This window comes from Rattus norvegicus, chromosome 4 (assembly GCF_036323735.1).
Source record: "Rattus norvegicus strain BN/NHsdMcwi chromosome 4, GRCr8, whole genome shotgun sequence".
Lineage (NCBI taxonomy): Eukaryota > Metazoa > Chordata > Mammalia > Rodentia > Muridae > Rattus > Rattus norvegicus.
Genome location: NC_086022.1, coordinates 26,126,282 through 26,152,035, shown reverse-complemented (window position 1 = coordinate 26,152,035; position 25,754 = coordinate 26,126,282). Strand labels below are relative to the sequence as shown.

The following is a 25,754-nucleotide window of genomic DNA, read 5'->3' as shown; positions in this document are numbered from 1 at the left end:
TAAAGTAGGCCTGGGGGCTAATTGAAAACAGTTTGTAAAAATAGATTAAAAGTAGATCTTGGATCATGGAACTGGGGTTTATTACTTTTAAAGACACCATCTACTCAATTAGCTGCACTTCCGTCCCAGATCGATTTGAATTTATTACCTTTTTACAAAATTAATTTTAAAAGTTTGAGTCTGCCAGATAAGATGTTTTCTTTTAATTAAAAATGTGGAAAACTTCACACACAGAACCATTTTGCATGCTTTGTATGGTTGCTGCCGGTTGCCATGTGGTAGGAGTAGAGACACTTTCATTGTGAACATTTAAGCCCAGGTTACGGTTATGAAAACTGTCACCAATTTAAGACTGACACTGCTTTTACGTAGTTAACCACATTCATTTGAGGTTTCATCATGCCATGTTTCAGGCAAATAGGTTTTCTATTACGCAGCACTCATCCTGCCATTGAAGAAGAGAGGAAAACGGATGTATATTTGTGATAATATCCTGTATGTTTATGATTTCTTTAGCAAATTGAACCGATTTCCAATTCTGAACTTCTTCCCCAAGAGCCTGTGTGGCTGGCATGCCTGATATCTCAGCCCTTGGGAAGCTGAGGCAGAAGGTTCGAGGGTCAATCCTGGTCTGGGCTACAGAATGAATTTAAGGCAGTCCTGAGCTACACAAGGAGACCCTGTCTCAAAACGAAACAAAGAGATCAAAGTGCCCCCTCAATTATTTTCCAGATATGCATACTACTATTCGGGACTAGGTGGTGGAGTTCTTTTGGCTGCCTATATCCAAGTCTCCTTCTGGACTTTGGCAGCTGGCCGACAAATAAGGAAAATCAGGCAAAAATTTTTTCACGCCATCCTTCGACAAGAAATGGGCTGGTTTGATATCAAGGGCACCACCGAACTCAACACGCGGCTGACAGAGTACGTATGTTGTTAATGTTGCACTTTGATGAAAAGATGAAACAGTGTGAAAAATCAATGAGGGAAGAGAGCTTTGAAGCAACATTAAACTACTGCTTTGAAGCATTAGCCATGAGTTGATTACATATGTGATAGTCATTTCTAGAAGCCTCTAGAGATTGTGCCACAATGTGTTTTCCATTTATGTTAGAGTCTCTCTCCCTCTCTCCCTCTCTCCCTCTCTCCCTCTCTCCCTCTCTCCCTCTCTCCCTCTCTCCCTCTCTCCCTCTCTCCCTCTCTCCCTCTCTCCCTCTCTCCCTTTCTCTCTCTCACATTATTTGAGGACTAGATGCATGTTTTATACTCATTTGTCTTTCATGGAGCTTGCTGTAGGCCTGGCAAGTACTAGACCCCAAATAAAGATGGTTGAGTGGATAAATAAATGGTTGCCTTAATTGCAAAGAGACTAGCTTTCGAGAGTGTTGATGCTTTGCTTACTAAACAAATATCAAGGCTCGATTACAAGTTGTCTCCTTGGCGTTTTGTTCCAGTAGCGGAAGAGAGGTGATATATCTTTGACATTCTGGCACGTGAGCAGAGGAGGTCAGAAAAGGAGAGAAAATGAAGGCAATTAGGACCTCCATGCCTTACCAAAAAGCTTTGGCCTTCACACCAACCGAAATGGCAGCCATGTGAGGGTGTGAGCTGCAGGAGCATTGTAGGACTTCCTTTCTTTGGATGATCCCACTACAGTCACACTGATAGTGAGAACGCAAACAAGGGTATGGGTTGAATCTTTGAGATGCTTAGAACCAGGAGTTGGTCCTGATGTATAGACTTTACGGATTGTGACTTATCTGTATACACTTTACGAATGGAGCACTCTTAAGTGGGGAGATCTGCATTTTATTTTATTTTCGGCATCAACACAGTGCTCAAAGAAAGCTTCAAGTACTAGCTGTAGTGGTCCAGAGCTGGAACCCAAGCATTCCAGGGACTAAGCTATGGATGCTAAGAGAATGGTCGAAGATTCAAAGCAGGCCTTGGCTATATAGAAAGACCATCTCTCAAAAAGAGGAAAGGAGAGAGAAAAGAAGGGAGGAAAGAAAGGAGGGAGTGAGGGCAGGCAGGAGAAAGAATCACATATACGTGTATATGATGTCTATGTATATATGATACATATGTGTATGATGTGTATGTATACATATATGCATATTCTGGGTAAATGATGTTCAATTAAGAATGGAACTTTTTTTGCCTATGAATATCCTTTTACTGTCATAATACCTTTCCTAAATCCTTCTTTTAAACAAATTTTCATGTGCACAATGCTAATGCTCCTGTAATAGGATTAACTAATTTCATAGCATTAGCTTCAATGACATTAACTTCTCAGAAGCATGAACTGATCCTGAGTTTCCTTTGTGTAGTATTTTTGTGGGAAAATACCCAGGAGGCTAAGGCTCTGTAAGAGGTTTTCCATAGGATGGGTATGTTTTACTTGTCTAAGCATTTATTAAATGTCTACTTTACCTTTCTGACTGAAGACCTCCTGCCTGTAACCACTTAGGTGTGATCTTTTTTAGTGACATCTCCAAAATCAGTGAAGGAATTGGTGACAAGGTTGGAATGTTCTTTCAAGCAATAGCCACGTTTTTTGCAGGATTCATAGTGGGGTTCATCAGAGGCTGGAAACTCACCCTCGTGATCATGGCCATCAGCCCCATCTTGGGGCTCTCTACAGCCGTTTGGGCAAAGGTCTGTGAAACCCGAGCACACTCGTGTGTGCTAACCCACAGAGAGTTGACTTGTGTATGCAGAGTGCTGCTGGCTGCTCAGATACGCGCTCAGTGTCAGTGGAAGCCACTCCCAGGAATGTTTCATTCACACAGAGCTTTAATACGAAAATTAACGTCTTGAGTGAGTCCAAACACTGCAGCTCTTGCTTTAGTCACAACTCTTAATTTCACTGCTATCTCTCTGAGTGAATCTTCTGATGGGGTGTATGAAATGGCATGTATGCCTATATTTCTATTTAAGAAAGTACAAGTTAAAAACACAGTCCTCCAAATGATTGAACAAATATAAAAGATTTAAATGGGGTAGGTATGTTGTTCACCATGACAAATACATCCCATTCTGGACATTTTGCATATGTATAATACATGCATATAAAATTGTATTCACTGGAACCAAGGCTTCAGAGCTGAACAATTTTGCTGACTATTTTTGTCTAATCTGAGCGTGATGAGCCAGTCAGTTAACTACTTGTATCTCTTTTGTTTTGACATTGTTTTCTCCTGTGCCATCTTGTTTAATCATCCTATTACCTAATAGAAGTACTATCAATAAGTTTGAAAGTATCATTTTTATCTTGATTAAAAATCATGACATAGGACTGGGGAGTAAGCTCAGCCAATAAAGGGACTTAACTTGCAATAATGAAGATTTGAGTTAGATTCCCCAGAATCCACATTTTAGAAAACCCCCAGATTTGACGTTCCAAGTTTATAAAGCCAGTGTTGGGGAGGCAGAGGTAGGCAGGTCCCTGGGTATTGCTGTTGAATATAAGAGATCTTTAAGAAAGGTGGATGCTCAACTTGGAATAAGATTGTAGTATTCAAAATTTTTTGCTATTAATATTCTTTTTACACGCATGTACCTTCACATATATGAATATGTGCCTGTTACAAACACAATAAATTATTACATGATAAAGGAAAAGCATAATTAATCCTCTCAGGTGTAAATTTTTAATTTACCTAAATTCCTACTTGACAGGTTTTTGATAGATGGAATTTGGGACGATTCCCAAATATACCACTTAAAGATTTATGTCTGGTTTTCCTTTCCCTGATAACTCCAGTAGCTCAGATCTAGCCTTTATAGGAGGTGCACATCGAGACCTGGCTTTGACGAGATGAAGCGCACGTCACTAAGTGTTTAGATGGGGAAACGTGCTTTAAAGCTTTGTGCAGACTGCCTTCTGTTCTTTCTCTCGATGCTAACGCCATGACTGTTTCTCTTCTGCACAGATACTCTCAACATTCAGTGACAAAGAACTAGCTGCCTATGCAAAAGCAGGTGCCGTGGCGGAAGAGGCTCTGGGAGCCATCAGGACCGTGATAGCTTTCGGGGGCCAGAACAAAGAGCTAGAAAGGTCAGGAAGTTTCTCTGTCTGGTGGTTCAGAAAATCCACGTTTATACGGTTTCATTCATTCTTTTGTGGCATGTGTTTCCTACTCTCTCTTTTCCTAATGGCGACCCCTCCCCCACATGCTACAAACACCCTTTACTGCTGCTGGCTGTGGCTTGTCAGGCTCTGACTTGTGGTTTTCAGCCTTGCGTGTCCTACAAACCCCATTAGAGGTCCGACGATCCCTAAGGACTTACCTGTCAGGAAAAAAAATGTTTTTAAATGCTTAAAAGGAACCATAGAGGGTTCCAAACTGGAATACAGAGGTAAAAAACGGAGACGTGGATTTCCTAGTCACAATGCAGGATTTTCTGTGAGACAGTGTGGGTCTCTGTAAGAATAAAACAGAACTTCCCACCTGCCTCAATGCCTCAATGCCAGAAGATCTTCTCCATGGCCATGAGTTTGAGGGCATGGGCAAATGCTTAAACAACACAACAGCAAACAAACTGAAGCAACTTCATTGAGATAGAATTGATAAAGGTTTAGTATGTGTATCTCAATGAGTTTGGGGAGAATATATATATGTATATATATATACATATATCAGTAATTTTCTCATTAAAATAATTTCCCCTGATATAATTGAAATATGATTCCATATAAACATCTCTATGTGTGAGATTTTTGATACCCACAGCTCTCCAAAATTCAGTCCCTGAAAATCCTCTACAAAGTTTCCAGTATTAAACGCAAAGCTTTTTCAATCTCTTCCATTTCATTTTCCATTTTTCTGTTCTTTACCCTTCTTCAAGGCCAACGTGTTTCTGGTTCTCTAACGTCTTCCTTTTTTTTTTCTCCTTTCTCACCGCTGCTTCCTGTACACAGTAGTCCACTCAGAGCACACTAACCCTCAGGTGGACCTCAGGATGTCGGTGTAATCATACCGCTCCGTTAGCCAAGTGAAGGTAATTACAGCATGCCCACTCTCACTGGAGCACTGTATCACATTGGAGCACACGTCAATCTCGCCACTGCATGCACCTGGAAGCCCAGCCACCCAGCAGCAGCCAGTGTCGGATGTGGTCCACGGGCTGCCTCCTCCGACACGGCTCTACTCCACGAAGGCAGCACTCACAGTGGAGTGAAGTACCCCAAGAATTGGGTACTGAAAGGCAGTTAGAGAGGTCTTTCTGTGTGGCAACGTGTGTGTGTGCGCGCACACACACACACACACACACACAAACAACAACAACAACACAACAAAACCTAATGAATTCCCATCCACCATTTGGTTAAACTAAAACGCAGTGATGTTGCTGGGGAGTTTTGATAAAAAGAAATTCTCTAATTCATGTGGTATTTCCCCCACTGCCCAGAGTTCCTTTGTAAAACCCATATGATTTCTTTCTACAGTTTCAGAGTCAACACTGAAATTTCTACACCGTTTGGATCTAGCATGGAAGAGTAGAATCGATTTAACTTGATGTAAAAACATTTTTTTAATTTTTTTAAAAATCATTCTGGGGGCTGGAGAGATGGCTCAGTGGTTAAGAACACTGACTGCTCTTCCAGACTCCCTGAGTTCAAATCCCAGCAACCACATGGTGGCTCACAACCATCTGTAATGGGATCTGATGCCCTCTTCAGGTGTGGATGAAGACAACTACAGTGTACTTATATATAAATAAATAAATCTTTAAAAAAATCATCCTGAAGATTTGTAGATATAAATATGAAGCCAGCGATGCAAGTTTAAAATATTCAAATACCAAAATTCTATTCCAAATTAAGATAGTGATAGGATGAACAAAATATAAGAAGAGGTAATGTTCTGGGATGACAGGAAGAACAGGAACAAGAATATGGAGTTTGCCAGCTATGTGCCTGTCAGTATACTTACTGCAGTTCATAACTGTCTATCGGTCTCAGGATAGTCTTCCTAAAAGGTGTTAGTTAATAGGCTTCTTTCCTTCATATCTCAGACAGTGAAACTAAAATTTAAAAAAATGGAGAAAGTCCCATATCTCTTGTGAGATCCACTTTATACCTTATAGCTTGGCGATGGACGACACCTTGGTTTTTAAAAGATCTAAGTAAGAAGCCCATGGCTTGTCTGTGACAACATATGGAATTTTTGTCCCTTACCCAGAAGAGCAACCTGGGGAAGATTTTCTCTTCTAAGAGAGGAAAACATGGGTTTCCATTAAGAATATAGCCACTAAAGAATCTAGAATAGCCCCTGGGTTTGCTTGTTTGTTTGTTTTTCCCTCTACCTCAATCCTGAAAGGAAGATTCTTTGTATCCTGGGACTGAGGCTCCAATTCTGGGACAGCCATGGGAACACTAATTAGTGCAGTAGAGTTCAAAGGAGATGAGTCAGACCAGTCAGGAGCAGGCTTAGGCCCGTTCTCCTGAGCACCAATCCTGGACCAGGTCAATTCCGAGGATACTGGAATCCTCAAGACCTTATTACCTTCATGGCTTTCGTCCTTATCCTCATGGTGAATAGGGGCTGATTAAAGCTCAGGTTGTAAAGTGTTATTCTTGCTGTAACATTTTCCTCTTCGTTTTCTGGTAGGTATCAGAAGCATTTAGAAAATGCCAAAAAGATTGGAATTAAAAAGGCTATCTCGGCCAACATTTCCATGGGCATTGCCTTTTTGTTAATATATGCATCCTATGCACTGGCCTTCTGGTACGGATCCACTCTGGTTATATCAAAAGAATATACAATTGGAAATGCCATGACAGTAAGTAAGACCTCTAATAATTGTAAGAAAGCTGGAAGTCTTCACCATCAACCTTGTCTTTCCCTTTTTTAAGATTTACTTTTAGCATTAAGTTTTTGTGGAAGGGTAGTGTATAAAAGAAGGTGCCTATGGAAGCCAGAGGTGTAGGATCCCGCTCGCCCCACCCCCGGAGCTGGAGTTATGGCAGGTTGTAAGCCACCTACCAGGGTACACAGAACCAAACTCAGGTCACTGTGAGAGCAGTATACATTCTTAACCCTGAGCCACCTTTCTACCCTGCACCCCCATCTGCTCTCTTTTTCCACCTTTCTTCTTTTGGAAGAAAAAGTTGTGATTGCAGATCTTATCTTTGCTGTCCTGTGGGCAGTTCTAGAACATGCAAGTCAAGTCCTAATGGTGAGTGGGCACAAGATAATAGCATATGGTTTGACCACTGGAGGGGTGTGTGTGTGTGTGTGTGTGTGTGTGTGTGTGTGTCACACACACACATGTGGAAATTAAATGGAAAACATTTATGATTAGAATAGTACATATTTGAATTACCTTTATTCTCTTGTTGACTTTAACTGTAGGAGAGAGTTTACATTTATTATTGCAGATAGGACATTGTGTAAAAGAGCATTCAAATTACACATCATGAAGCTTTTTAAAATAGAAAATAAAATTTATGTTAGTTCACTGGTTATATAAAAATATAGAGGGGTTGGGGATTTAGCTCAGTGGTAGAGCGCTTGCCTAGGAAGCGCAAGGCCCTGGGTTCGGTCCCCAGCTCCAAAAAAAAAAAAAAAAGAAAAGACAAAAAAGTAGCAAAATAACTTTAAAAAATATATAGATATGCGCATAGCATGATTGTGAAAATAATATATTCAAATTACACTAATGACTAAAATAAAAACTTTTAAATTTTAAATTACTTACGTTCTAAGAACCCATGTATACTTGGTGGTGACTTTTGGTCTGTATTTTCCAGATACGAATGTTTTTCTCTTCCCAAACTTAGGTCATAATATGTACATTTTTGGTAGTATTTTCTATAAACCAGTGAAACTTTGTGGCCATATTCCATGTTGGAGTTGGTCAGTAAAAATCATTTAAACAGAAATGTTTCAAAAGTTGCACTTGTCTCTTTCAAAGTAAAACTTCTAAATATAATTTGGTCCTTAGACTTTCTCTATGTGGGAACTTGAATCTCACAATGTGCCTTACAGTGGCCTTAGCAGGTCTGGGTGAAGTTTGGGGGTTCTCTGGCTGGCATTGTGGCAGCTCACCACATGTTTTCACTTCTGCATTTCCTCCTAATGTTTTATAAATAAGGGAGGTAGCATTAACCTTTGCCATTAACCTTGCATGATGAATTTGTTCACATTAGTAGCATGGGTACTTGAATGTCTGTGTCACGGTACTTCAATGTCTGTGTCACAGGCTGAAAGTAACTTCCAAGATAAAGGGAAACTCCCCCACACAAAGATCTATGACTTCATTGCATTAATGTCTTAACATATACTTCCATTGAGAATTTTTCCTCATTGGTCCTTATTTATACTGAGATTAATAGATAAATGATGGAAGGCATTTGGATTTTGTAGACACAAATGCCACTGTTTTTCGGAGAACACAGAAACATATGTAGAAATTTTACCGGGGCTGGAGAGAAAAGAATAATTTCTCTTCTCCTATATGTTTCTTAAATTACATATACTATTAGTCTGGTTTCTTGAAACTGTATTGGATTTTTGCAATTATTTTGATGGTTGTGTTAATGTTTTCTATGATATCTTCTGCCCCTGAGATTCTCTCTATCTCTTGCATTCTGTTGGTGATGCTTGTGTCTATGACTCCTCATCTCGTTTCTAGGTTTCCTATCTCCAGGGTTGTCTCCCTTTGTGATTTCTTTATTGTTTTTATTTCCATCTTTAGATCCTCAATGGTTTTGTTCAATTCCTTCAACTGTGTGTTGATTTTTGTGTTTCCTCTTTAAGGGCTTCTACTTGTTTACCTGTGTTGTCCTGTATTTCTTTAAGGGAGTTATTTATGTTCTTCTTAAAGTCCTCTATCATCATCATGAGATGTGATTTTAAATCAAAATCTTGCTTTTCCAGTGTGTTAGGATATCCAGGGCTTGCTGTAGTGGGGGAACTGGGTTCTGATGATGTGAAGTGGCCTTGGTTTCTGTTGCTTAGTTTCCTGCCCTTGCCTCTCACCATCTGGTTATCGCTGATGTTAGCTGGTCTTGCTGTCTCTGACAGTGACTTGACCCTCCTGTAAGCCTGTGTGTCCACACTACTAGGAGACCAGTTCTCTCCCAAGGGGATCTGGGTACAGAGAGCTGTGGTACAGGATCAGCTGAGGGCACAGACAGAAAGAATCCTGTCCCAGACTGCTCCTTGAGTCCTGTGTCCTGAGGGCTCCCGGTGGGTCCCTTGGAGCAGAAGTGGTGGCCTTAGCTGTGCTCTCAGATTTGTCAGCACTCCTGGGAGACCAACTTTCTCCCAGCAGGATCTGGGTAGAGAGAACTGTGGCACAAGGTCAGCTCGGGGTGCAGGCAGAAACTGGAAGGATCCTGTCCCAGACTGTATTAATTTTATATAACAGTTTATGTTCCAATGAAACAGATGTGAAATGTGTGGTTTTGTGTGCTACACATAATTTTGTGTTCTATAAATGGATGAACTGACCAGGAATAGTAATGCATACCTTTAGTCCCAGTACACAGAATGCTGGGGCTGGGGACTGAAAGCTAGAATGAGTTTCAGACCGTCATGGACTACAGGAAGATACCCTGTTTTTAAGATATAAAGTGAAATGTTCAACTTCTGTTCATCTGACCATATATAAATCTATAATAGACTTTTAAAGGAAAATCACATGGAGCCAAAATCTGTTATATTTTTGGTTGAACATTTTGTACAATTCCTTGCAGAGTTAGAGAACAGGATAAAGAACTGAAGGAAACACTAACGGGGGACTCTTTCTCTAGTGACATTAGCTTCAGAGCTAATGAAATAGGTTTCAGAAGTCTTTATGACTAATACCTATATGATCAGGGGAAAAAGAAACGGTTTGGCAGACTAAACAAAAATTATTTTTGATGCATACAAAGGGAAATAAACACATTTAGGTAAGGAAATTGATTTATTAATTTTATAAATTTTACTGTTTACTGAAAGCAATTTTATTTTTAGCAAGATGATGGGGGGATCTTATCACACTAGTTATATACATGTATCAAATTGTCACAATGTGTCCCATAAAGATGTACAAATATTATTTCTCAATAAGAAAAACGTTGCTAAGTGTCCAATAAATCCTAAACTCGATCCTTCATATATTATATTCCAAGCAGGCTCTAACTCAGGGGATAATATTCTGCTCCTAATGGTTCCTCTTTCGCTCAGGTGTTCTTCTCAATCCTCATTGGGGCCTTCAGTGTGGGGCAGGCTGCCCCCTGTATTGATGCCTTTGCCAATGCTAGAGGAGCAGCCTATGTGATCTTTGACATTATTGATAATGTAAGTCTTTCATTGTCTGAAAGCTGAGGGAGTCACGGTGGTGTTGATAACTGAGTACTGAATCAAGTCTATGAGGTTATTTAGTAAGATACACTGTAACAACAGGAAACTGTGAATTTATTTGGCGATCTAATAGCACTGATCTCACTTGAGTGTGTCTATATTAGTCCATTACTATCGTGTTGGATAAAGATGCTTCTTTTCTGTGTTTACCTCCTTTATATGTTGTAGCCAGATTATGGTTTCTATACAGAATAGTAGGGTGGGGATAAATGGTGGATAGGCCAAATTAACAGAGTTTTGCTATGAGGTTTGTTCTCCCTACCTTAAATCAACCACATTGAATAAATTGAACTGACTACATTGATAATGAAAATATTTTGCATGCCGCTGCATTTACATGTAAAATTCGAAGTTGGTAATAGAAATTAGAGAAGTAGATCTAATTCTGAATTTTAAATGCATTGCAAGTTTCCATGGTTCCTAATGCTCAGCATTAATCCACCTCCTTGACCAATTCTATTTATTGTTTAAGAAGAAAAAGTTCCACTAAAGGCAGAAATACCTGGACCTATCCAAAGTTTTTGTTATTTGTCTAAATATGTATAACTAACCATTTATTGAAATTTATGTATATATGCCAAAATATTCCAAAAACTGGAAATAAAATGAGTATTCCTATGCATTATCAGAAAAAAAGTTTTAGTAAATCATGCACTTGTATGCACACATACGTGCACATGCACTTGTGCACTAACACGCATGCGGACACACACACATGCATGCACATGGACACACACATGGCACACATGCACACACATACACACATATCCCACATGCTCACTGTGTGTTCACTTACATGAAGGAGATTGTGCTACTCTGAGTTCTATTTTTAGAATTTAATGCACCCTATTCCTTTAAATACAATTTAAATGCTTATTTGATAAAATAGTCATTGAATTTTGTTTTATTTAGAATCCTAAAATTGACAGTTTTTCAGAGAGAGGACACAAGCCAGACAGCATCAAAGGAAATTTGGAGTTCAGTGACGTTCACTTTTCCTACCCATCTCGGGCTAATATCAAGGTACTGTCAGCAACATGAGTTACCTAGCTTAAGTTGACCTCTAGTCTTCCCAGTAGAGTCTGACTCCTTTGATATTTAGGTATTTTTTCCTATTGGAGTTAAACTCTTAATTGATACTTTTTTCCTAAATTCTAAATATAATTGAATTCCTTTTTGGAGCTTTGTCGTGACACGGTCTTCCTCTCTCTCTCCTCTGCAGATCTTGAAGGGCCTCAACCTGAAGGTGAAGAGCGGGCAGACGGTAGCCCTGGTTGGCAACAGTGGCTGTGGGAAAAGCACAACTGTCCAGCTGCTGCAGAGGCTCTACGACCCCACAGAGGGTACGGTAAGTGGGAAGAGTCAAATTCCCCAACTCGGGAAGTTGGGCAGAAATAGGCCCTTAGAAATCGTTCCCTTACAAACAAATCTGTATGTGAGTCTGATTTTGGAAAGAATATACAACGCTGCAATGCATCTGGACAGAATGTGTATTTTTGGACAGGTGGACAAATGCCCTTAGTAGAAGCTGTGAGAGCAACAGGAAAGGACTCTTCTGTTATCCAATGACTAAGAGGTTTGCTCCCATTGAGCTTGATTTGCACAAACAAATTCCATAGAGTTATTCTTGACAGCCTGACAATAGAAACCACGAATCCTAAAACAGTGGCTAAATTCAGCAAGATGATCATTTTCTTTAGCTTTGGGACATCTAAAAGAAAGAACTGCATAGCATAGAGACATCTGAATCTCTGGAAGAGGATGAGAATATGTCAGAGTGTTCTTTCTTGCAGGGAACACAAATACCTTCCACATAGTTCTACTGATAATTTTTATTTTGACCCATTTGATTCATTCTCCTTTCCTGTATATGCATTTTAAACATATGTATAATTCAGAACACGTTTCTGAAGAAGGATATTCTCTTGCATAGAGAACAAGGATCAGAACTATTGCACTCCTAAGTAAACAACACTAACTCACAGTTTATTTTCTTCAGCTGTCCCAACTTAAGGACATTGAGTTTTCCGATGTTGGTCAACAAGTATAAAATGCAACTTTACAAACGTCCTTACCTTTCCTTCTGCTGCATTGATGAACACTGTAACCAAAAGTCACTTGGGAGAGAAGAGGGTTTATTTGGCTTATACTCACAGGTTACAGCCCATCACTGAGAAACTCCTGTCGGGAAAGCAGCCCTACTTATTAGAGGAAGTGAGCAAATGATTTGAAAATAAATAGTTATTTTTCTCTATGGGCCTTGGTAGGTCTTCTACACTCCAGTGGATGACCATGTCCAAGAGTATGCAGTCAAGACAGGTTGGACTCCATGGGTGTTTTAAATGAGGACCCAGAGTTGGTAGATGTGGTGTAGCTAGGAGGAGTTGGGACAAGAGGGTAGGTGTATCAAAACACAAAGTATGAAATTCTTGAATGATTAATTTTTAAAAGAGAGGATAAATACATATTTTTGAGAAATGGTTAGCTTAAATTATTGGCTTTGGTGGATACTGGAAGAGGGTCAATCATTTCTTTGCTTCTATACCCCTACTTCCATGAACCCTCCATGCTCTAATAGATATTTCAAACTCATAGTCACATAGATGGTCTTGGTTAAACTCAGGGGATTTAAAAAAACACAGCAAAAAGTCATGAACTAGGGAAAAGATTTGTAAAGAGGAGGGAAAGTATGATAGTGCTGGAAGGAAGGTAGAGGTTGAGGTAAAAATAAACAGAGTGTGTGTGTGTGTGCATGTGTATATGTGGGTATGTATGTGCATGTATGTGTGGGTATGTGTGTATGTGGGTATGTATGTATGTGTGTATATATGTGGGTATGTATGTGCATGTATGTGTGGGTATGTGTGTATGTGGGTATGTATGTGCATGTGTGTGTGGATATGTGTGTATGTGGGTATGTGTGTGTGGGTATGTATGTGTATATGTGGGTAAGTATGTGTGTGTACATGTATGTATTTGTGTGTATGTGGGTATGTATGTAGGTATGTGTGTGTATGTATGTGTATGTGTATGTGGGTATGTATGTATGTCTATGTATGTGGGTATGCATGTATGTGCACATATATGTATATAGGTGTATAGTATGTATGCATTAAATTGCTGAAGAACTTAAGTGATCAGTGTTATAAAAACTGCTGCTTCATGTCTATTAATTATGAAATAAGAGTAATGGGTCCCAGTTCCAACAAGATACAATGAAGCAGATGTGTTTTATATTTCTGCTGATGTTATCCATTATTAAATTACTTATAAAGAGTCATTTATTTAGCTTTTTTCATCAGGGAATTAATGTCCTACAAATACTTGTCATTTCCAGTAAGCAATTGATATTAACATAGAAATATAAATCATGTCTTTCAATTTAATGAGATTTGTTTTTATAACAATAAGGAAATATAAAAAGGGTAAAAGTGAAGAGATGATGAAGTAGATTATGGTGTCTTAAGCATAACAAACTACCAAAATGTCATCTAGACATACATGGGATAGTTAGGTAAGGGGACAGTTTAATTTAAATTTAACGTTTGGAATTAAAAAAGGTGGCGTGCCTAAAACCTACCTGGGGCTGGAGGTCAAGCCCCAGGGAGAGAGAATGCATTTCCCTGAGTATACAGAGGACTTGGGGACATTTTTTAAGCACTATGACAATTAACTAATATATCCAAATTTTCTTATGGTGGATAACCAATTATCCATTCTTGAAAAAAGATATATGAAAGTATCCGGGGAAAATATGGTTGCTTTATTTTATTCCTGCATATTACTGTTTGTTATGTCTAACTTCTGAATGAATTCAATACTAGTGAGGAGCCCTTGTGCGTTGGAAGTCAGGTTGTTTAAAATATTGAGAAGTAAATCTTTCTTTCTTTCAGATTAGCATCGATGGGCAGGACATCCGGAACTTTAACGTCAGGTGTCTAAGGGAATTCATCGGCGTGGTGAGTCAAGAGCCGGTACTGTTCTCTACCACGATTGCTGAAAATATCCGCTATGGCCGTGGGAATGTAACAATGGATGAGATTAAAAAAGCTGTCAAAGAGGCCAATGCCTATGACTTCATCATGAAACTGCCACAGGTAAAGCCTCCCTTAAAAGTAGAATTGAAATGCAAAGGACTGAGTTCTTGCTTCAAAGGCTAAGCTAATGTTTGGGTTAAAATGTGGTTCAACCTTGCTGGGTAAACCCCTTAAATGACTCAAGTAAGGCTTGCAAACTGCGTTCTGTTTGTAAATAATCTAAAGACATGTGGGATATGTGTTGGTAATTACTATAATTCTGTGTTAATTTATTATACTTTATGATACACTATGAGAGTCAAAGCTTCAGCTGTCTTCATTTTTTTTCTACAAAATGATACTTTCCTATTTAAAATACTTTAAGAAGGCTGGCGTGTAATTACTTTAGATGCACAGAACACATGAAACTCAAGAAGGATGACCAAAATGCGGATGCTTCACTCCTTCTTTAAAAGGGGAACAAGAATACCCTTGGCAGGGAATAGGGAGGCAAAGTTTAGAACAGAGGCAGAAGGAACACCCATTCAGAGCCTGCCCCACATGTGGCCCATGCATATACAGCCACCAAACTAGATAAGATGGATGAAGCAAAGAAGTGCAGGCTGACAGGAGCCGGATGTAGATCTCTCCTGAGAGCCACAGCCAGAATACAGCAAACACAGAGGCGAATGCCAGCAGCAAACCACTGAACTGAGAATGGGACCCCCGTTGAAGAAATCAGAGAAAGGACTGAAAGAGCTGAAGGGGCTCGAGACCCCATATGAACAACAATGTCAAGCAACCAGAGCTTCCAGGGACTAAGGCACTACCTAAAGACTATATATGGACTGACCCTGGACTCTGACCTCATAGGTAGCAATGAATATCCTAGTAAGAGCACCAGTGGAAGGGGAAGCCCTGGGTCCTGCTAAGACTGAACCTCCAGTGAATGGGATTGTTGTGGGGAGGGCGGCAAGGGGGGGAGGATGGGGAGGGGAACACCCATAAGGAAGGGGAGAGGGAGGGGCTAGGGAGATGTTGGCCCAGAAACCAGAAACCGGGAAAGGGAATAACAATTGAAATGTAAATAAGAAATACCCAAGTTAATAAAGGTGGAGGAGAGAGAGATTGAGAGAGATTGAGAGAGAGAGAGAGAGAGAGAGAGAGAGAGAGAGAGAGAGAGAGAGAGCTAAGAAGCCAGGGGAAGCAAGCCAGTAACATCCCTCCATGGCCTCTGCATCAGCTCCTGCTTCCTGAGCTGCTTGAGTTCCTGTCCTGACTTCCTTTGGTGATGAACAGCAATGTGGAAGTATAAGCTGAATAAATCCTTCCCCCCCCCCAAAAAAAGAAGGCTGGGGTGTAGCTTAGTGGTAGAGGGCGTTCCTAGCATACTCAAAGGCCCTGTCCAAGTTTGATCCCCAACAATGTAAAATTGGAAAAGAATATGTTTTGAGAGCTTTTCTGGGTTTTCTGTCTAGAAATTTGACACCCTGGTTGGTGACAGAGGGGCGCAGCTGAGCGGGGGACAGAAACAGAGGATCGCCATTGCTCGTGCCTTGGTCCGCAACCCCAAGATCCTCCTGCTGGACGAGGCCACGTCAGCCTTGGACACAGAAAGCGAAGCTGAGGTGCAGGCCGCTCTGGATAAGGTAAACACCCAGGGTCGGGGACAGGGAGCAAATTGTTTTGCAGACTTTTGCCAGTTCTTTGGGAATCCAGATTGGGAAATAAAACCCAAAGGGGAAATGAGGTCGTCTCTTGGGACTTATTGATTCCTCCTGGCCTGTTACATTAACACAGAGAGAGGTCAATGACTTCCTCACCGGCTTCCACCATGCATGGTTCAGTGAACCTAGACCCAGGCTTGCGGGAGGAACTGTGTGTGTGTGTCTGTGTGGTCTTTTCTTTTCTTTTCTTTTCTTTTCTTTTCTTTTCTTTTCTTTTCTTTTCTTTCCTTTTCTTTTCTTTTCTTTCTTGCACATGGATTTTGTTTGACAAAAAGCACTTATGCTAAAATATGTGAAGAAATTAATTTGACAAATTAATTAATTTGACAAATTTATAATTTTAGGTATTTTTATGTAATGACTTTAAGTGATAGCATGCTGTCCTTTCCTTGGGTGTCTCCTACTTCATTCTAAATTTTAACACATATCTTTGTGGATTTTTTTTGTTGTTGTTAAATCAGTAAAAAGACAAATACTTATATTGAAGTATACGTGGAAATACACATACATACATATATATGTGGATGTATTACATATATGCATATGTGCACACACATATGATTCTGGTTACCTCCATACTGCTCTAGTTTAAAAATAGTTCAAAATAATCTGTTTTGTGGCAATAATGGCATCATTGTTTGTAAATTTAATTGACAATGATATCTTAAATTGGATCAAAGCAATGTACCTGCTGCTTAGGGTGATTATGATCACTCCCCATTAAAAGATTTGAAATTCAGAAATAAGTAAAATTAAAACTGGATTAGAATCCCCAAATGAAAGAAAAAAATTCCATTTTAAAATGTATTGTTTGATGGCATTTAGCATACTCATCGGGTTCTGCAATCATACTATTTAACTCCAGAAATACCTCATTGCACAAAAGAAGCCAGTCATTACTTGCTGGCATCACCGTCAATAGCCCTGTCCTGTCTGTGGCTTTGCTGGTTCTAGACATTTCATATAAATGTAATCGTACTTGGCTGCTGATTTTGCTGTTGTTATATGTGCATGATATATATCATATATATAACATATGAGTGTGTGCATGTGTGTGCGTGTGTGGGTGTGTCTGTGTGTGTGTCTGTGTTACACATGCCACAGCACTTGTGCAGAGGTCAGAAGACAACTTGGAGGAGTTGGTTCTCTCCTTCCACCTTTACGTGGGTTCCCAGCATCCAGTGGTCTCACCAGGCTTGAGTCGCACACACCCTTACCTGCTGAGCCATCTTGCTGGCCTTCGTTGCTGTCTTTTTCATGTAGCACAGAATTTTCAAGCTTCACCAATGTTGTAATTTGCATTAAGTTTTATTCCTTTATACGGTTCGGTGAGATTCCAATCATATGGACATACCACATTTGGCTCACCATTTTCAACTGATGGGCATTTAGATTGTTCCTACTTCTTTATTCTTATTCAAAGTACTTAGGTCAATTAAGTTAAATTATGATGAGTCTGTGATGTAGATATTATTAGTCGTGAGAAATTGTTAGTCAAATAGAGCTAATGAGGGCCAGAAAGGGTAGCTACTGTTACTGACATAACATTAATAATATGGTGGGTATAACTTAGGGTTTAAATATTCATTCAATTCATTAAACCAACATGTGAGGTCACTGAATTACTTAGAGGAATGGTCTGATTTCAGCATTTTTAAAAGCCACATGGGGCAGAGTTTAAAAGGCAGCAGAATTGGTCTTACTCTAGAGAATAGGATTTTGAGGATCTTTGAGACCTAACTTGAACTAGCCTCAAATACCCACACTACAGCCGTTGGAATTATGTTAATATGGGATTCTGGAGAAGGCTGTCAGTTCCCAATGATCTCCCTAAAATGCTTCTGCCAGAGTCTGTGGTGCACCGAACAGCTCAGAGGTGGGACTCATCAGAGAAATGCGAAGGTACTTATCAGGGCAAATCTTTAACTTCCTAGTATCAGATAACACCATAGGCTTCCAGAGTAACCCACCCTCATATTGAAAGGGTTGGCCGCCTGTCTGGTCTGGAACTCAGAAGTAACTTTTGTCTTTTATAAAAGAGTGGTGCCTGTGCTCCAAGCACACAGAAGTACGGAGGGCCGCTCTCTCTCCTCTGCTTGCAAGAGGCATCTGCCCAAGGCTTAATTGTGCCTGCTCACTGCTGGTGTGTTAGTGCCATAATCCTGGTGTGCCACAGATCCATTCTTTTCTTCTTTAGGCCAGAGAAGGCCGGACCACCATCGTGATAGCTCACCGACTGTCAACTGTCCGGAATGCAGATGTCATCGCTGGGTTTGAGGATGGCGTCATCGTGGAGCAAGGAAGCCACAGTGAGCTGATAAAGAAGGAAGGGATCTACTTCAGACTTGTTAACATGCAGGTAGCAGCACATCCCGATGGCTTTCTCTGTTGTCTGGGCTGCTGAATTTAAGTTATTGAGTCTTAAGTTGGAACCTGGGAAAGAGTGAAGGGCTCAGGTGAAGACAGGCAAGTGTAAAAATCACAATTAATGTATTCATTAGAGCAATAATTATTGATTGTCTGGGGAATGTGTCCAAAGCACAGCTCCTTCCCAGTGCAAGAAAGAGATCTACAGTGGTTGGAGAAGGAGTCCAATGTATAAAGGCTTTGTAGACAAACCTCGTAAACCTCAAGTGGCAACATCTGTAGCTTTAGGAGGTCAGTAGTTGGTTTTAAAAACTGCTTGCTCTCCTCCCTAAAAAATTATTAGTTGGTCTCATATTGTACACTATTGTTTTAGCAAATCGTTTTGCAGGATGTGTAACCTAAAACTTTCCTATGACTCAAGTTCATAAACTTTAAACTATGTGCACTATCTTTGACATTGTGAGAAGCTTATACACACACGTGTATCTCAGATTTTCCCCCTTGACATTCCAGCTACACACCATGAAATATTATTATTTCAATTACTCAGCAGTATTTATAAAAATATGTTTCATACAGCTAATTTTCTCTACAAACTAACCTATAGCTTAGTTTCTCTAAAGAGGAATAATTGGCTTCTTTCGGTATTTTTATTTTCATTTTTTCCTTTTTTAATTTCCTTTTTTATTGGTTATTTTATTTACATTTAAAATGTTATCCCACTTCCAGTTTCCCCCCTCTGCAAACCCCCTCTCCTTCTCCCTCCCCTGTGCTTCTATGAGGGTGCTCACCCACCCACCCACTCCTGCCTCAGCACTCTAGCATTCCTCTATGCTGGGTCCTCCAGCCTCCACAGGACCAAGGGGCTTCCCTCCCATCGATGCCAGATGAGGCCACCCTCTGATACATATGCAGCTGGAGCCATGGGTCCCTCCATGTGTATTCTTTGGTTGATGGCTTAGTCCCTGGGAACTTGGGGGGGGGGGGGTCTGGTTGCTTGATATTGTTGCTCTTCCTATGGGGTTGCAAACCCCTTCAGCTCCCTCAGTCCTTCTCCCTAACTTCTCCATTGGGGTCCCCGTGCTCAGTCTGATGGTTGGCTTTATGCATCCACATCCTTATTGGTCAGTCTCTGGCAGAGCCTCTCACGGGACAGCTATACTGGGCTCCTGTCAGCAAGCACTTCTTGGCATCAGCAATAGTGTCTGGGTTTGATGTCTGCAGATGGGATGGATCGCTAGGTGGGGCAATCTCTAGATGGCCTTTCCTTCAGTTTCTATGCCACTCTTTGTCCCTGTATTTCCTTTAGACAGGAACAATTCAAGGTTAATATTTTTGAGATGGGTGGGTGGCCCCATCCCTCAACCAGGGGCCTTGCCTAGTCTCTGGATAAGGTCTCTATCGGTTCTCTCTCCCTCTGTTGGGTATGGTTCTATAAGAGCAACCTCTTAGCTCACACATTTCAGTGCCAGTCATGCAGTTGCTTCTTAAACGTATAGCAACAGCTCACAGTAGGCTTGCTGATCCAAATGCAGGACTAATGCTTAGCAGGCTGGGGCTTGTCAGACAACTTAGGGATTTGAGGCTATTCTTAAATTCGTGCTTGTCCTAGCAGTGTCTAAGTAGAAAATGTAACCTTTCATGTTTGGTGTCTCTCTAATAAAAATGATAATGTTGGCGGTGACTGGAATGCCAATTATCCCTACAAGCCACGATGAGCATATACGCATGTTGAAAAGTGCTCTGGAGGCTGGGGATGGTAGTCGGCTGGTGTGGGCTTGCCCTATAAGCGTGTTTGTTCTCAGGCAAGAGAAAGAGTCAGGCATGTGGCATGCACACATGTAGTGCCACTGTTGGGAAGGTGGATCCCCGGGAACTCTGGCTTGCTGGCATAGCTTACTTGGTGAACTCCAGACCAATGAAAGACCCTCTTTCAAAAACATTAAGAGACAAAAGGTGGACAGTACCTGAGGAACAAAATCTGAGGTTGTCACCTAGCCTTACTCACTTGTTTGCTTGGGCACACACACATTCCCAGACATATATTTCCAACACACACACACACACACACACACACACACACACACACACACACACACGGAGAGAGAGGGAGGAGGGAGGGAGAGATGGGGGAAGGAGATGAAGGAGGGAGGAAGGGGAGGGGAGAGGGAGAAAGTACCACATTGAGCTCAATAAACATGTATAATATATATCAAGTAAAACATATATTAATAATTTTTTACATTTATATCCCCCCCAAAGAGGCAAATGACATGGATTTCTAAGTATACTGGAAAGCCACTGATGGTTTTTAAAGGATGGATTTATTATTTGAGTCATATGTCATTGAGCTATTGTTTTTTTGAAGAACCTAACACAAAATAGTTACTGAAAATTTCAAATTACTCAGAGTGGAGTGTTAGAAAGTTTTATAATTCAGTTTCATATAACCTCTTTATCACTTACTGCTTTAAAATGTATGTAATTATAATGGGTAATGTTAATTGTAACTTGACAGAATCCAGAGCCACAAGGAACTAGGCCTCGGGGGATTATTATCTGGTTTCATTAATGATATAGGAAGATCCATCTGAACTGTGGGCATCTGAACATTCCCTGGGCAGAGGTTCCCGGACACAGAATTGTGTTACCGCTTTCTGCTTCTTGATTGTGACTGCACTGTGGCTACTTCTACAAGCTTTGGCTGAGGTGGACTGGAACGTGGGGTTGTCAGTCAATCAAAGCCCTTCTTTCTCCCTTAAGCTGCTCCTGTTAGACTTGTATATCACAGCAACTGAAAAAAGAAACAAAGGCAGTGATGGTATTTCTGTTTTTATTTCAACATGATTATTATCAAGGCAGAATTGAGACTCAGAAGGGAGTCTCAAGTGAGATGGCCCATTATCCCTCTCTGTCCCACTTCTGTTTCACCCGTGAGAATGACCTCATACTACACAAGGATTCTGGCTGGGAAACAACTGACTTGCTCTAAACTCTGTATCGGTATTCTCTGGGTCTTCTTTCCCAAGAAAATGTTATACATTTTCAAACTGAATGGTGGCCTGGTATGATTTTAAGTGGAAATAAGAAACTACTTGGCCATAGTGCTGCTAAATTTAGCCAGGCCGGGCCTTGATATTGTCCCATTAATGAACAGGGCTTGTGCTGAAGTCACCTCAGCCACTTCAACCAGTTCTGCGGTTCTTGGAGAACCTGTGTGTGCTTCTCCCTTGTGCTTACTTCTGACCTTTCTTTCTTTCTCCCTTTCTTTCTTTCTCTCTTTCTTTCTTTCTTTCTTCCTTTTTTTAGCACTAAAGCTTAATTACAAAAGGAGTTAACTGCTAGAGAGGGCCCTCTCCAACCTTTCTCTGTCCTCTTCATTCCCAATATATCCCTCCAGGGGAGGTCAAGGGTCTATGATAGAAGAGGTGTCTGGGAGAATCTCACATGGTAATATTCTTTCCAAAGTCCTCAAAATCCTTCTAGGTGCTGCTGAGAAACTTCTGGTAGAAGAGGTGGGAACTTTAGCTTTTATCTCCAAGATCTTCCATATCTACGTCCTGGGGAGCTTTTTATCTTCTTTTATCTTTTGGGCTATGGCTGACTAGTCCTGGTTGACTTGGAGGGAACTTCCACTTCCATGGCTGCTTTTTCTTTCTGGGCAAGAGTTTCCCGTGCTTCCCAAATAGCATGATGTTGGCACACGAACTGCATGCACGCTTCCTGAGGTGGTGTCTCCTCGTCAGCCCTCTGTCTATCACAGCCCCGACCACCTGGTGCTTCCGTTGATGATCCCTGCTTAGTTCCCTGCCGTACTTGAACAACTTCTTTTTCAGCTCTGCGGGGTGGGGGGGTGGATATGATTGATCTTTCCTCCTGGAGATGCCATTGTTTGAGGTGCCATTGCTACACTCCAAGGCTCCCCTCCAAGGCTGATTTTTGATTTGCCCTCCCAGTTCCTTGTTGGTTCTCTTAGAGAGATGGATGTTCAATTTAGTGTCCTGTCTTTGATCTCAAAACCTCAACCTGGTTTTAATTCAACTTCGTGAAAACTCTTGATACATGTGGTGTAGTTGTTTAATTATTCTAAACTCGGAGATTTTATCTATCCAGACACACACATATGCACACACACACACATACGCACACACACACTTTAATGTCTTATCTGTTGCTCAGAACACACACACACACTTTAACGTCTTGTCTGTCGCTCAGACATCAGGAAGCCAGATCCTGTCAGAAGAATTTGAAGTTGAGCTAAGTGATGAAAAGGCTGCTGGAGGTGTGGCCCCAAATGGCTGGAAAGCACGCATATTTAGGAATTCTACGAAGAAAAGTCTGAAAAGTTCACGGGCGCATCAAAATAGGCTGGATGTGGAAACCAATGAACTTGTAAGTTTCTTTTCCTACGCCAATAAAGCCATTGCCTTAGAGTTTTGCTATTGAAATCCTTAGCCCTGGAGAATACCTGACTCCTACAGTGGGCCACATTCTTCTTTAAAGAAAAGGAAATCTAATATTTTAATGTATTTGACAGTGAATTAGATAAATGCTGATTTTAGACTTTCAGGGTGAAAACAGACAAAATATAGTCTCTGTGCTGAGATGTTTAACCTTTAGATCAAATGCTATATTCGCATATAGTGACTACGTCTATATTCTATAAAAATAATTTTGTAAAGATGATATTTCTAGTCCAGGGATAATAAAGCCAGCCCAGAATGAGTCCTGGTATGATGATAAGAGGAAGGGCTTGTGGTTAATTTGGCAGCACTGGGTAGAGTAAGGAGGACAAGCCTTTGGTTAATGATCATGAAGCTGCTCTACATTGAGAAGATGGAAATCTGTCTTCTGTATCTATTGCCTCGTGATGCTGCTACGATCACTGTTAGAGAGGCAGGGATACTCATTTGATGAAAAGACTGCAGGTTACGTCATAGAGCCTAGCCATGACCGTCACACAGGCCCAGAGCTGCCCATGTCCAGAGCTGCTGCCTCGAGACATGAGGACCAGACCTGCACAGCAGCTGGCCACACCATGGAAATATCCATCTGTGTATGAGGTTCATGTTCAGTCCCAGGTCAACATTAGGCACTGCTCTTTACTCTTTAGTCAAGGGCAGGATATTTTTCTTGTATCTAGTTTGAAAGACATTTGAAGGTAATAGTCATGCATTCTCTGTGTCTACAGCACCAAATGGCTGTTCTCCCTCACATTTTTATATTTCTAGGATGCAAACGTGCCACCAGTGTCTTTTCTGAAGGTCTTAAGACTGAATAAAACAGAGTGGCCCTACTTTGTGGTGGGGACACTCTGTGCCATTGCCAACGGGGCCCTCCAGCCGGCATTCTCCATCATCCTGTCAGAGATGATAGCTGTAAGTTTGAAGCCACCCCACAGCAACCCAGATGGAAACAGTCCATCAGCTAAAGCTTGGCCTAGGCTCCCCAAGAGTAAACTAAGCCAAAATACTCAATTCTTCTTTAAACTCATTATGAGAGAAAATGAGTCACCTTTGAATATCCCATTCCAACATTAGTGAACTTACAAAGTACAAAAATCAGTGGAGAAGGCTCTCAACTTTATTGTTATCATTTGGGTGAAATCCACATCAGGAGGTGAGGGGAGACTGCTTGGCTCACAGGGCTGTGGGCCTGGACGGGTCAGGATGGAGGAGAAGGTGACTTCATATACTAGCCTAGCTGTAAGTCCAGGTTTCCAGGCACAGTCTGGCCTCCACATTGAACAAGTGGGTAAGACCAGGAATGACAGTTTCTATCTGCCCAGTGGTTCCTTCATCTATAACATGAACCTGTTTCAAAGAGCGTTTGAGGATTGAGAGTACACAAGTGATCGGGTACAAGCATCTAGAGTGTCTTCCCAGTTTTACAGCCTCAAAGCGTTGTGCTTGAGCGAGTCTCCCCGAAATGCTGGTCTGTCACTAAGAAAAAAAATCCATTGTCTTTCAATCGTTAAATCTATCAACTGATCTATATGCAGAGTTATTAAAAATGTCAGTCTTCATGTTATGTAGACTTCTTAATCGCCCTCTGTTATTACCGGAGAGGCATATTCTCCTCCAACATGCTAAAAATGTATTAGTCTCATGATGTTGGGCATTGATATACATTAAGGCCATAAACAACAAAAAATTTAAAACGCACCTCTGAATCTTATTCAATTTCAATGTGAGACAGTTCTTGGCTTTCTTGCACTTCAAGAGATACATAAATTACAAGCACATTTCTTTTAGAATCCGGGCACTAGAAAGACAAATCACAGAATAAACTAAGTTGTGCCTACAAAAGCCAACTTGTTTTGTGGTAACATACATACACACACACACACACACACACACACACACACACACACACACACACACAAGACAGAAGCAAAAAAACAAATTTATAATGTGTCAGGTGCTAATAAGTGTTTAAAAACAGGGTATGGTGATGGAGAAGAGAAGGCTGGTCAGTGAAAGCTCCCAGAAGAGAAGATTGAGGGCTGGGGTTGGGGACAGAGGAAGGGGAGACATGTCACAGCCCATTGCTGTGCCCAACCTAGTTATGACCTATAATAGATGAAGAAATGTCCATTGGGATCATGAAAACATGGTGGCAACTGGAGCGAGGAGAGGCTACATGATAAGATGCATATATGTAATGCCACTGGACTGTGCACTTAATAAGGGTTAAAAGGATGTGCTCATTGTATTTTACCATAATTTGGAAAAAGCACATATTCAAAATCTACTTTCACAGATGTGACCCTCAAGCCATTGCCTGGGGTAGGAATGAGCAGGGTGGGTCCAGACACCCACGTTTCAATGCTCTCTTCTAGATCTTTGGCCCTGGGGATGACACAGTAAAGCAACAGAAGTGTAACATGTTCTCGCTGGTCTTCTTGGGCCTAGGAGTCCTCTCCTTCTTTACTTTCTTCCTTCAGGTAAGCAGAGATGATTTATCTCCAAGTCTGTGAATAGACAAATTAGTAAAGACCTAACTGAACTTCCAGATCCTCACATCGAGACGAGTTGAGGATCTAGTGGAGGCAAGGCTCATTAACGGGCAACCTCCTTCACCAGGACAACAACCATGAAAACTATGAGTGTAACCAAACAAAAAAAAACAAAACAACAACAACGAAACCCACAGTAGAATAGCATTCTCTTTGTTGTTATTTTCCCCAATACGGTGTAACTGAAGTTTCTCCTTCCTAACTGATGGACTATTAGAAAGAACAGATGTTTACATTCATATATTATAGACTCAGCCAG

At 40.9% G+C, this 25,754-nt stretch overlaps 1 protein-coding gene, 1 long non-coding RNA gene and 1 pseudogene across 6 annotated transcripts in view; 1 reads left to right on the top strand and 2 right to left on the bottom strand.

Annotated features, from left to right (window-relative positions):
* The window catches only part of Abcb4 (ATP binding cassette subfamily B member 4), a 57,546-nt gene that overhangs the window by 12,405 nt on the left and 19,387 nt on the right, over positions 1 to 25,754 (top strand). For 3 of the 5 annotated variants that reach the window (XM_017592474.3, XM_006235999.4, NM_012690.2), the window contains 13 exon segments: positions 733 to 924; positions 2,490 to 2,661; positions 3,939 to 4,063; positions 6,621 to 6,792; positions 10,188 to 10,301; positions 11,277 to 11,387; positions 11,587 to 11,712; positions 14,258 to 14,461; positions 15,859 to 16,029; positions 18,305 to 18,466; positions 22,693 to 22,869; positions 23,709 to 23,855; positions 25,319 to 25,423. In XM_017592474.3, coding sequence (XP_017447963.1) covers positions 733 to 924; positions 2,490 to 2,661; positions 3,939 to 4,063; positions 6,621 to 6,792; positions 10,188 to 10,301; positions 11,277 to 11,387; positions 11,587 to 11,712; positions 14,258 to 14,461; positions 15,859 to 16,029; positions 18,305 to 18,466; positions 22,693 to 22,869; positions 23,709 to 23,855; positions 25,319 to 25,423 — 1,978 coding nt within the window. 5 annotated transcript variants of the gene reach the window in all.
* LOC120102221 (uncharacterized) lies at positions 20,784 to 25,438 on the bottom strand. The gene is made up of 3 exons (XR_005503422.2): positions 25,299 to 25,438; positions 24,643 to 24,741; positions 20,784 to 21,268 (listed from the first exon to the last, which is right to left on the bottom strand). It is a non-coding gene; the product is annotated as an uncharacterized LOC120102221 (long non-coding RNA).
* C1h11orf98-ps2 (similar to human chromosome 11 open reading frame 98, pseudogene 2) lies at positions 21,999 to 22,363 on the bottom strand (annotated as a pseudogene).